This window comes from Elgaria multicarinata, chromosome 5 (assembly GCF_023053635.1).
Source record: "Elgaria multicarinata webbii isolate HBS135686 ecotype San Diego chromosome 5, rElgMul1.1.pri, whole genome shotgun sequence".
In the NCBI taxonomy this organism is placed as follows: Eukaryota; Metazoa; Chordata; class Lepidosauria; order Squamata; family Anguidae; genus Elgaria; species Elgaria multicarinata.
In genome coordinates this window covers 20,372,798-20,385,069 of record NC_086175.1, presented here as the reverse complement: position 1 = coordinate 20,385,069, position 12,272 = coordinate 20,372,798, and the positions used below count along the sequence as shown (strand labels likewise).

The window sequence follows — 12,272 nt, the reverse complement described above, 5'->3', positions numbered from 1 at the left end:
CTTTTGAGACGTAATACTTAAATTTAGGGACTTGCTTCCCACGTTGTATTTTGCAGGCATGAGCTAGGACATATCCTTACAATGAATTTGCATCAGCTTTATATCAATTAAGTGCCAATGTTCTTGTGGTTTAGTCTGTCAGAGATCCTTATCGCAAAGCGACAGTACTCAGAGTTCCCTGGGGAAAGCGAATGAGCTACATCTGTGGTATAGCTGTGTCCACAGTCACTTGAGTGTTCACAGACAAGAAGTAACTTGTCAGAATGTATTGTATGATACACATATTGGCCATCTTCACAAGTCACTTAAAGCCACAAATTATGGCTTAAGAAACGAAGAATATGCTAGCAGACAGAGACCACTCACTCAACCCTCTCTTCACAGAAGTGTGTAAACCAAACCAAGAAAGGAAGAGCTTCATGTGATGTTGGAACCAGTGTTTATGATTTATTGTGTCCAGACATGTTAGAATTCGTGAGCTAACAAGAGAGCCTGGGTTAAAACAGGTTTACAATAATGGCTTGTTTGGGTACAACAAACCATAATTCCTGGTTTGGACATCACAAAAACTTCTCCCTTTACTGATTGATTGCCTGTATCAGCATGCTGCTTGTTTGCATGCTGTTTTATTAAATCATAATTCATGGTCTAAACTTTAAACTGACGTGCAAATGTAGCCGTTAACTGCCAAATCCTGGTTTCTGGACACCTATGGATGGCCCTCAAGTTTGGAAAATTGCTTCATGGGTATGCATTGCAGCTAGAAACACTAAGAACAAATTCGGACAAGGTGTTTTTGCATGTGCATATGTGGAACGGCTCAACTTAGATCTGCAAAATATATATCATGGTAGGCAGCCCCGAGATGAAACCTGTGAGGGATTAAAAGTCACATACATGAAGAATAAGTCACATGGCCTTAAAATGATAAATCAATCCAAGTATTGCAACACAGTGTCTTCCCTGTTTCCTCATAAATATACAAAATATACATTTCCAGTTTCTTTTACAATTTATTCCTGTTTTAAAATGGAGAAGAGTTCATACACAGTCAAATACTTAGCTAATTCTAACTGAATGTATATACTTGAGTCACTTGAAAGTTGCATAGATACCAACAGCCCCACGGACAAGTTCAGCCTAGTTCTGATGCCGCTTCATGTGCAGAGCCAAGTGGTCAGACCGAGAGAAGCTGCGACTGCATACAACGCACTGGAAAGGTTTGGACCCGGTGTGTTTCCTGAAGTGGCGGGTCAACTCATCAGAGCGAGCGAATCTCCAGTCACATGCTTCCCATGTGCATTTGTATGGCTTCTCTCCTAGAAACATAAAAAAGGGCACAAAAATAGTGAGTCAGTCACACCCATCCAAATACCAAAGACAAGATTCCACTCTGTTTAATGAGACATAAAAAGCTCCCTGTACGTCGCAAGCTAGCACACCAGGAACAAGATTTCATTAAGTCTTCCACCTTTATGTAGTACTTTGCCAGATGCAGGGAACTTGTTACATGGCAGAACGTTTGAGAATGCGACACCCCAGTTGCATTGTGATGTGGGGCAATCTACAGTTCTACCACCTTTACCATTTTTGTTGTACTGGTCGAATGTTGTATTTATAGACTTTTGTGAGCTACCTTGAGAGCCTTTTGGTTGAAAGGAAGCACAGAAATAAACACCCCATTTTGCATAATGTGTAGAATCGTTCACAGTGCCTCCTGTGTTACGTTTGCAGCATGTTAGTTACTGTAGCAATCCTTCTTACTATACCTCTTGGGTAATACCAGAAGCCACAAGCCATATGGGGTTGAGGAGCAGATACTGTGGAGGGTCCTTCAACATGGCCTGGACCTTCCAACATTATCCCAAGCGGCAAGAGAAGAAGCCAGGAGCTCCCACACCACTAAAAAGGTCTTTAGGAGTTTCCTCAAGTTTTCCAACTTTTTTTTTTTTAAAAAAAAAAAAACAAGCTGCAATTATGGCCATATTTACTTGCGGTTGTTACACAAAAGAACACAAGAACCACTCTGGTGGATCAAAACAAATGAAAGGCCCATCAGATGCCTCTGAGGAAACTTCAAATCTGGGCCACCCCTTTCAATCGTCAACTGTCATTTTGAAACATAATATCAAGACATCTAGAGGTATCCCAGATGTGCGCTTGTAGAGTTGCCATTTTTTTAAAAAAAAAAATACCATCCTTGACTGTCGAAGGCAAGACAGAAGGAACACTGGCGATTCAGTGACAAAGCCTAGCAGAATTCAATTCCAGTACTGATTACCAGATATAATATGGTTTTGCCTATATTATTTTACACTCACGACTGCCACAAATATGTACGTACACATATGCCAGTTCTATAATCTTATTTCCTAAATGTCCAGGGGGTGGACAAAGGGACCAAACAAAATGTATTGCCTCACACTTTGTATAGTAACCATAACGTCCATGCAAATGACGGTGCCAAAGTAGTGAAGTATAGAGAGGTGATCTGAAGGAACTGGGTTTAAATCCCATTTTATGGGTTCAAGGAAGGGTGAACTACACATTACCCCAGCAATCACAGGCTCAGCCTCCACAATGTATAACAAGTATAGCACTTTTATAGTGTTGCCTCAAAGACAAAAAAAAAATTGTAAAAAGAAAGAAAAAATCTTGCTTCCCAATTCTGGTTTTGTACACAAAACACTGGGGGTGTCCATCATACAATGTTGGCTGAAATTTGCTTTGACATTAGTGACATCATTCCAACAGGAATGTGTTTTATTGCAAAACTCAGAACATTTCAACAAAGGTTGGGGAGATAAAGGCAGGATGCAAGCGTGATACTGTGGTGGGAGGGGACAGAGTTAGGGTCACACTAAAAAAAAAATCAATAGAAAAATACAGAAGTACATCTGCCAGGATGGAGGATATCAACACAAAAGGCCACAATCCAACTAAAATCTGTACTGACTAAATGCCATTGAAACAAGTTAAGTCGCAGCTAACTTTAAGCGCCATTTGTAGCAATGGGACTTAGCTGTAACTGAACTTGTTTCATTGGTGTTTAATTACAATTAATTTTAGCTAGATTGTGGTCATTGTGTTTACATCCTCTGTTCTGGTAGGTGAACATCTGTTGAATATTTCTAGAAAGAAAGGGAGCCAAGAACTGGATCACAAGTAGCAGAGCTTATGTAATTAGAAGCGAAGGGAAAGACCACAGAACTACATTGGCATATAAGCCACACTTTTCATTACTCAAAGGCCTTTGTTTGGCCTAGGACTTTTAAACCACTACTCCCCCACCCACCCCTCATGAGTTCTAGCAACTTCTCTTGGCATGTTCTTACAATGACATTTTTTGTACACATCTTTTAAAGTTTATGATTCACTAACAGACTAAAATCTGGCCAGTATCACCAATATATATAGTATGATCAACAAGAATTATGCTCCAAATGTCTCAGTTTGGTGGAATACAGTTAGCAGCATAACTAGCCAGCTATTCTGAGGTGACAAGTACCTGCAATTCCCAGTGACTTCAACTGGCACGTACGATACTTAACACCTCTGAAATTTTGACCACAGATTTATGTAAGTGCCCAATATAGATTTAATTGCACAGCTTTACACAGTCAGTTTGGTACATGTTGTCACAGATAGCTAAATATATGGTCATTTAATTTAGTACCCTAAGTGGGATATTTTTAAGCATACCTATAAAACTCATAACTGTTTGCTGAAATGATGAGAGGAGTATTCATAGAAAGTTGGGCCAGGGAAAAGGTTTTTTTCCCCTCTTAAGTGCAAAGGAGTCTGTTCAGGAAGATCTGAGAAAGTTTTACTTATGTGGTCAAACTTCATTCATATATAGATATAACTTAGGACCATTTCTACAGCTTATATTTTACATTATACTAAAATCCACACACACACACACACAACCCTGAATCCCTAACCAGTTACGATTGTCAAAAGCTTTTCTTTTTTCTTTTGTTATTTGACTATCATCTTAGACCTAGTTCTACACAAACAGCATGAGATGCTAAATCTCTTTCTAGGCTGTACCTCTGCAGACTGCTGGTGGGAGGCTCACACGTTTGTTTGATCCACGTAGAAAACTAACACGTTAAGGAGAGTGAGAAACGGCAAGGCTAGAACCTAACATACTAACTGTCCAAGTATAGGGAACATGTTTAATGGAAGAGCATGCCGTCACGCAAGGCCCCTACATGCAGTCCAAAGTGGTACCTTCCAGAAACAGACCCACCTCTTCATTTATTGTTTGTGAGGAGTAGGCCTCATCAGCCAAGGAGAAAAGGAGCTTTCCCAAAGTATTCTACTTTCACTGTAGACCCATTCTTTATCCTCATGGCCAACTACTCCAAAACACATTTCCTCTGCTCGCACCGCCTCACCACATCCCCAGGTAATCTGCAGCAAGCATTAATGTACGCAGAAGCCATCTGTATCACACTAAATCATTCACCTCTATCAGCCTTATCCAACCTGGTACCCTACAGGTGTGTTGGACTGGAACTACCATAACAACGGCCATGCTGGTTGGGAATGATGGAAGTTGCAGTTTTATACAGCAGGTTGGAGAAGTACAATAGGAAAGCAACCTTTCAAAGGTATACTTTGGAGGTGGTAGGCATGGTTTATTACAGAATACTATCAACAAGAGAGACAGGTCCCCCAGGGAAAATCAGTGGAAAGTGGATTGAGACGAATATGCACAACCCAGTTGCATATTCGCAGCCCAGTCCTATGTGCATTTTCTCAAAAGTAAATTCCACTATGTTTAATGGGACTTCATTCTACATAACCGTGGCTTCCTTTGGTTGAGAAGCAAGACCAAGGGATAAAAAACAAAAGACTTTACAGAAGAGGTGGGCTTCAAAGAGGGATTGATAATGTCATGCAAAGGGAATGCCATCACCCTGAATGCCTCTATCCTGGACAACTCAATGAAGTTCTTGTGTTCTTCTATAGGGAGGGGGGCTGCTCCTGCTGGTTTCCTAGAACTTTGGGATGCTCAACACGGATGTTCCCACCTGTGGAACCAGCTGCACCAGGTATTTTAAAATGGAAATGCTATTCGACAGCACAAGAAGCATTTTCTTCTTTTTTATAATAAAGCATGAATAGCAAATATCTAATTCAGACAGTTACACACTTAAAACAAAGGCAACATATTGCCATCTCTATATGACATTGCACAAAAAACTGACCCCTGGAGAAAGATCGCTGATTAAGCTTCTATGGCTTGCAGAATATTTAAATTACACCTCAAGCCACTGATGCTGTACAGGTTCTTCCGGGCACAGCAAAGAGTCCTTCTGCATGTTTTATACTGGCGCACTGCCTCCCAAAATTTCCAACAGGCACTCCCATCCAAATGCAGCATTGATTCCTTGTGGTCAGACTCTGTGAAGCAAGGCCAGAGGAGTGACTTATGAAGAGACACTGCAGGAAGCCATGGTAGGCTCAGAGATTAGTTTTAAGTCTCACAGAAAACCAGCGGTTCTCTAGAGCGAGGGTGGGCAAGCTGCGATCCTCCAGATGTTTTGGCCTATAACTCCTGTCATGCCTCACCATTGGCTCTCCTGGCTTGGGCGGATACAGTTTTCCTGTACTCTTTTGCAATGCCATGCAATTTCTGGAACAACCATGAATACTACAGGCAACAGTGTACTGACTGCTTTCTGACCCAAAACAGTAAAATCCATTGAGAAATCAATCTGAGTGGTTGGTAAATGGTTTGTATGTTAAGTGAGTCACTAAGATTGCAATTCTATACCTGCCAACTCAGAAGTAAGTCCCATTGTGTTCACTGGGACTTATTCCAAAGTGACTGTGTGCAGGATTGCAGCCCAAACAAAATAAAACTAAGAACTTGCCTCTCCTCCTTACCATGGTGAATACCAGCCAAAAATATATTATAGAAAATCTTTTCTTGCAGGAAAGTTAATAGTCACAGGAATGGCATTTTCTCCAGTTTTCATGCCCACCCCACCCCCCACTTTTCCAACAATTTTTTTTAAAAAAAATATTTTGGTGAAGGAAAAAAATATGTTCGATATGTTTTTGCTACCTAAGACTCCTGTGGCATACCAGTGGAGGGTTTTTAAATAATGGAATTAATGAGACAAAACCTGAAACATTATAATTTTAAAAAGGGGGTTGGAAGGGTCATATTTTTAAAATATTCGGCTATATTCTGCCGTATAAGGGAGTCATCTCTCTCATTCATTCCCTTCTTCCTATGCCCACAGAAACTCCTTCCTACTGGTCAAAGTACATTTGCTACAGGGTGGGGGGAGCCGATTTTTATTTTGCACATGCACACAGGTTTAATCCTTCACAGCTATAATTTTAGTGATAACCGCTCCCCACACCTACCCCAAACACAGGGCTTAGGGAAAAACCCATTGCCATCATGTAGCTGTTCTGGGGGGTTGAGAAAGTACTGTTGGTAAAATTGCTGCTGGGGAAGTCAAGATTAAATCTCTACATCCCACATGGAAAGCCCAGTAAGAGTGGTGTCTTTAAAGGTGTCTTTAAAGAAACGTGTAATTTGATCCTTGATATTTGGAGATTCTTGGAAGGAGCTACAGACTGAAATGTTAAGAGAAACCACCACTATATGGAACAAATTCATGGATATATAGAAGCTCATAAGGAGCAGCATGACTACAGAATTATAAAATTGAAGGCCTTGAATAAAGGATTCAGCCACACACAAAATTGGGAATGCTTCTTTAGATATCAAGGCCCACTGGCCCTGTTACCTTAAACCATGACGGTTAAGGCTTTTAGGTCAACATGGTTTAAAGTGTCTTCTGAACAGGGCCACTATCAGGACAGGCCAAAAACATTTTGCTATATGAGGCAGAGCTGCAAATGGCGCCCACTTCCCCAAGTCATGCTGCAATCTCAAAAGCTGACATTGAGGCAGAAAAATCCAATAAGCACTTCTCCTACTTCCTGACAGTGAAAGATATAATGATAATAAAGTAAATAATTAGCAATGTGTTGCTCTTTCATAGGATGACCATATGAAAAGGAGGACAGGGCTCCTGTATCTTTAACAGTTGCATAGAAAAGGGAATTTCAGCAGGTGTCATTTGTATATATGGAGAACCTGGTGAAATTCCCTCCTCATCACAGCAGTTAAAACTGCAGGTGACCTGCCCTCTTTTAAATCTGGTCACAGTACAGCTGCAGTATAACTCCTGCAGCTTTAACTGTTGTGATGAAGAGGAAATTTCACCAGGTGTGACATGCATACAAATGACACCTGCTGAAATTCCCTTTTCTATGCAACTGTTAAAGATACGGGAGCCCTATCCTCCTTTTCATATGGTCACCCTATCTTTCATGATACCTAAATCAAGCTGCTTGAGACAGCCGCCTCATTCTGCCATAGTCTGGAAATGGCACCAAAAAATGGATTGAAGTCTGCTTACTCCTTCATTAAGAGCAACATGTAAGATATACAGACTGATGAGTTCTTTGTTTTTAACCTTCATTAACAAGATTATGTTTGCACTGGAATGCAATAGGAAATTAAGCAGAACTGAGTTTGCAGACAGGAGAAGGCCAATTCCACAATGACCTCCAACGTACAAACGGAAGCAGTGGTCACCACATTTTAGAAAAGTATACATTCTACATTCATGGAAGTATTGTGGCCACAAAACATGTATTCCTTTGGATAACCAGGGTTGGTTCTTGCTGAGGGGGTTCTTAAAAGGGCTGAGAAGACCATGATGAATATTAAAGGAAGCAGAAATAAAGAAGGTTGAGATAAAGAAATGAAGAGCATTCTTTGGTATGATCTCTCACACACATTTCCATGTATTTCTCTGTCATTTAGTTTAGGGAAACATTTGGCCCAAGTTCCAACTCAAGAACTGTTTCAAGTTATTTTAAAACTTATTCCAGTTCTTCGTTATGCTGAGCTTTAAGGAGCAGAGGAATCCGAGGTTAACAAGATTTATTTGCTTAAAAAGCAAAGAGACAGTGAACCCTTTATTCACTACTTCTACAAGCTACACAGCAACACAAGAGTCGCTTAGCTTAATGACTGTACAAAATACAGAAGCAGCAAAGTTTCTGAAAAATAGTTGATTCTCCTCCAGAAATTGAGAATGAACATGGAAAGGTCGTGAAACCCAAGAATGCCATCGGTCATCAAATGCTGGAACTCTGCTTCTGGAATATGGTCTCTTTACTAAAACAGATATTTCACTGTAGCATTAAAAAAAAAAAAACCACCAGCAAAACTCCTCCACTTCCACAGGATTTGTTAAAATGTCAACACTGCTCAACTAAAACAGCATGGAGGAAGCTGGTACCAAGTTCTAGCCAAGCAGCAACACTCCAGCCCTTTCTTCCTAAGCCAGAAATATTATACACATCACTTCTGGGAAAACAGAACTGCTTTCCTTTTAAGTTATGTTTCAACAGGACTTCCCCCCCACCCCACTACATAACTTTAATTGGATTTTTGCATCATCCTCATCCAATCTCACAGATTTCAAATATTTTGTTAGGCGTGAATCAATCATGAAATTTATTTTAAGTCCTTGAATTTTCTCATGTGCATCTCTCCTTGCAAGTGGATTTATTTATTTATTTTTCAAAACATTAAAAAAAAAGCGTTTGGAAAGCATGTGGAATTCATTTATGTAAAACTGCTGGTCGAACACCAACATTTAGTTTGGAATGACTTTAGAACAAGACCGCACCATACAAGATAAGAAAAGGAAATTTGGGAAGAAAATAATAATAATCTTCTACATCTATTTATTGAGCAACTATCAGTGCTACAGATAACACAAATCCTTCTTTTGAAGTATCCCCAAGATGAATGCTGCGGAGTAGAGCTGCACATCCCAATCTTCCATCAAGTAGTACCCAATAGTTTAGCCCATAAATACCTTCTTGGTGCCATAGTACTGCCTGTGCTCAGTTTCAGCTTCTGAACCATGCTGAGATAGACTAAAAATATGTCCCATACTTTGCGCCTTGTAAATGATACCCTAATTTCTGATAGGATGTTGTTTTTATCAACAATGGGTGTTGTCATGGGGGCAAGAATCTTACAGTTAGAAAAGGCTGATGGATATTAGTACTATCCGCTTATATCTGAACCCTATATTGTATTTTTTTGGAAAGGCATTTCTAGGAGGAATAGGGTGTGCATGGCGCATGGTTTTGAGGGGTAGGTGTATTTTTGCATTTTTTTTTGCACACATGAAAAATTGTAAGTTGGAACCCAGATACTGGAGGTGGGGGCGATCCGATGACTGGAGGTACAGGAATGCAAAACAAATATTGCAGAGAATAGAAAAAGGCTCCACCTCTGAGCACAATGCCCCCCTCCACTCTCCTCTGCTTTAAAAACATCTATCAAACCTTTGCCACACATGTTCCGTTTCCCTTTCTCCCACCCCTTTGGAATGAGGTGTGCTTTGCAGGATTACACAGTAGGTCCCATTCCATTAACCAACCAACCCCACCCCCGCGCCCCCCGGGCCATTGCATATGGCACGTTAGAGAGCAACATAAACAAGAGACAAGCCCCTCCCCAGAGGAGATTTTAATCTAAATTTAGGCAGTGGCTTGGAATGGGGGTGGGGATGAAAGAGATCGAGAGAGGCAAAGGTAACATGGAAAGAATCCAAGCTAGTGCACTGGTATGTATTTAGGTCAATCTTTCCTAAATGGGTACCCTCCAGGTCCTTTGAACTACAATTCCCATCAGACCCAGCCAGCTTGGCCAATGGTCAGCAATGATGGGAGCTGTTGGCTAAAACATCCAGAGAACACTACATTGGGGAAGACTGAATTAGGCAGTTTCTGAGAGAGGAGCCATAAAAAAAATAATCCCATTTTTTAAAAAGTAGGTGCTGCAGCATTAAAGCCCCGTCTAAACAACAAGAGGCTAGAAGTTCTCGGTTCAATCCCACCCCAGTGATACGTTCACTGCTTGGCCTTTTTGAAGCTGCTACGCTCACAACCTCAGCCCCTCTCCGCCATCACAACTGTAATATGGGGATAGTATTGGCCTGCCTTACAGGGCTGCTACAGGAATTCCTGAAGTAATATATGCCATGCATTTGAAGTGCTTCCCCCCAAAAAGTGCTATATAAACACTTAGTATAGTGTTTATATACTAAGTGTATATAACTAAGTATAGTGTTATATACTCTGCACTTTACAATCCGCCTTGCTGTTTATTTATTACATTTATATCCCACCTTTTTACCTCCAAGGAACCCAAGGTGGCGTACATAATCCTCCTCCTCTCCGTGTTATCCTCACAACAACAACCCTGTGAGGTGGGTTGGGCTGAGAGTCTGTAACTAGCCCAAAGTCACCCAGTGGGTTTCCACGGCCGAGTGGGGACTGGAACCCGGATCTCCTGACACCCAGTCCAACACCTTAGCCACCACACTGGCTATGTCATATGTATGTTGCAAAGTTTAACTTTTTGAAGCCGCACCTGACTGCATTATAATATCAAAAGCTGTGGACTCTTCTGCCTTCCAGTTTGGGTGGGACAGAACACAAACATTTGCTTGTCTTTTCTCTGCTCAGCAACAGCAAAGGTTCAGGCTCCAAGGGACTGCCAACAGACCTTGCCTGCGTCTCTGGGCCAAGATTCAACACCGTTATTCCTAGAGCACGGTTAGTACCATGTTTGTTTTTTAAACTTAAAAAAGGACATGTTTTAAAATAGATTCATAGGGTGGAGGCTTTGTTTTCTGGAGGAATGCGAAAGGAAGATTCAAGCGTTTCAAAACAAAACACATTCATGCACACAAAGCACAGTTCTACAAATAGTCCACCAAAATGATAATTTAGTTGCCTGCATGGAGAACAGGTAAAGAGGAAGTTTATTCTATTGATAAAGGCAAGTTGGTACTTCTCCCAGAACTGTGGATAAAGTACACAAAGTTCTCCACCAAGAGGAAGAGGCGTAGGGCAACCGAGTCACTTGCGTGACCTTCTCTGTATTCTCTTCCTTCGTCTTTGTGTTCTTCTGGCTGGCTGTTCCTCAATTTGCCCCTATTTTATGTCTCTGTACTTTTTCTTATTGCTTACATATGACATTTATTAAGCCAGTCTGTCTCTGTGTGTACACCATACCTATGACACACATTAAGTAACAGTGAATACACCCATGGTGTGAGTATATGTATTCTCTTCTTTTTAAGCACAACTTAAGATTCTTTTTTCAGGTAGCCCATGTCTAACTGCTTTGTCTAAATGCTTTTACTCTTCTCATCTTATAATCCTTAGCTTTTAGTTCTATTGGTATCTAAATTAGTGATTGTAAGCCAATGGTGCAGGTTTGGGGTTTTGTCCAGTGCCTGGATTTTTTAGGTACTTCTGAAATAATAAGTATGTAGTACAGCGCATGGTCATCCTATACACCTTTCAGAATAAATCCAAGACAGCATCGCCTGTCTATTCAACATAAGGTACAGGGAAAAGAGAATTTACTGATTTGCCCCAGCCACATGAGAGGAAGAACAAGAAGGATTGTTCGAAAGTCGTAATTGTCCAGCTTTGTGCTACGGAACCCCACACAGTGAAAAGCCTACCAAAGCATTTGCTAGGGCACATATTGCCCTCAGCCAGGCGTGGGGTGTTTTTCTTTCATACCATGAATGGGCAATACAGCTCTACACACTACCACCCATTTCAGAGGAAAATTTGATAGCTAGGAATCCCAGGATGTCTCAGAACAAACTTGAAAGCTACTGTTCCAGAACAGCAGAAACCCTGTTCCCCTCACATCTAGAATCTAGATGGGACAGATTCCAGGGGGGGGAAACAAAATAACCTTCCTTCGCTTCACACAGAACAGCTCCAGGTTGGTGATACGAGATATCCTGCAGTTAATTGTGTCAGTTTATGGAATGCCATCTAATAATTAGTCAACAGCCCTATCTTACTGAGTAATTTTGGATGCCACTGGGGTTTTTTTTCTGCTACTCCATGAAACCAGCCACTATAAAGGTAGAAGAAAGCGCTTTCTAATGTATTCGTACGAAGCTGCCCCCAAGATAACAATGGAAGCAAGAACCCCCATCTTGTCACATGGTAACAACCCGTTTTCAATCCTAGCTTTACTCCCACAAATAAAACTGGAAGCGATGTTCTTGCTGAGGCTGTAGCACTAAGTCTAATTATGGTTATTGAGAACCGGTGTGATGTAGCAGTTAGAATGTTGGGCTGGAACTCAAGAGATCCAGATTCTAGTCCAC

General features: G+C 41.0%; 1 protein-coding gene across 1 annotated transcript in view; it reads right to left on the bottom strand.

The window, feature by feature from the left end:
- Window positions 1-748: 748 nt before the first annotated feature.
- KLF5 (KLF transcription factor 5) overlaps window positions 749-12,272 on the bottom strand; it is a 33,888-nt gene continuing 22,364 nt past the window's right edge. Inside the window, exon 4 of the mRNA XM_063126003.1 lies at window positions 749-1,319. Within this exon, the coding sequence (XP_062982073.1) occupies window positions 1,141-1,319 (179 nt within the window). The 3' untranslated portion in view covers window positions 749-1,140. The remainder of the gene's footprint in view (window positions 1,320-12,272) is intronic.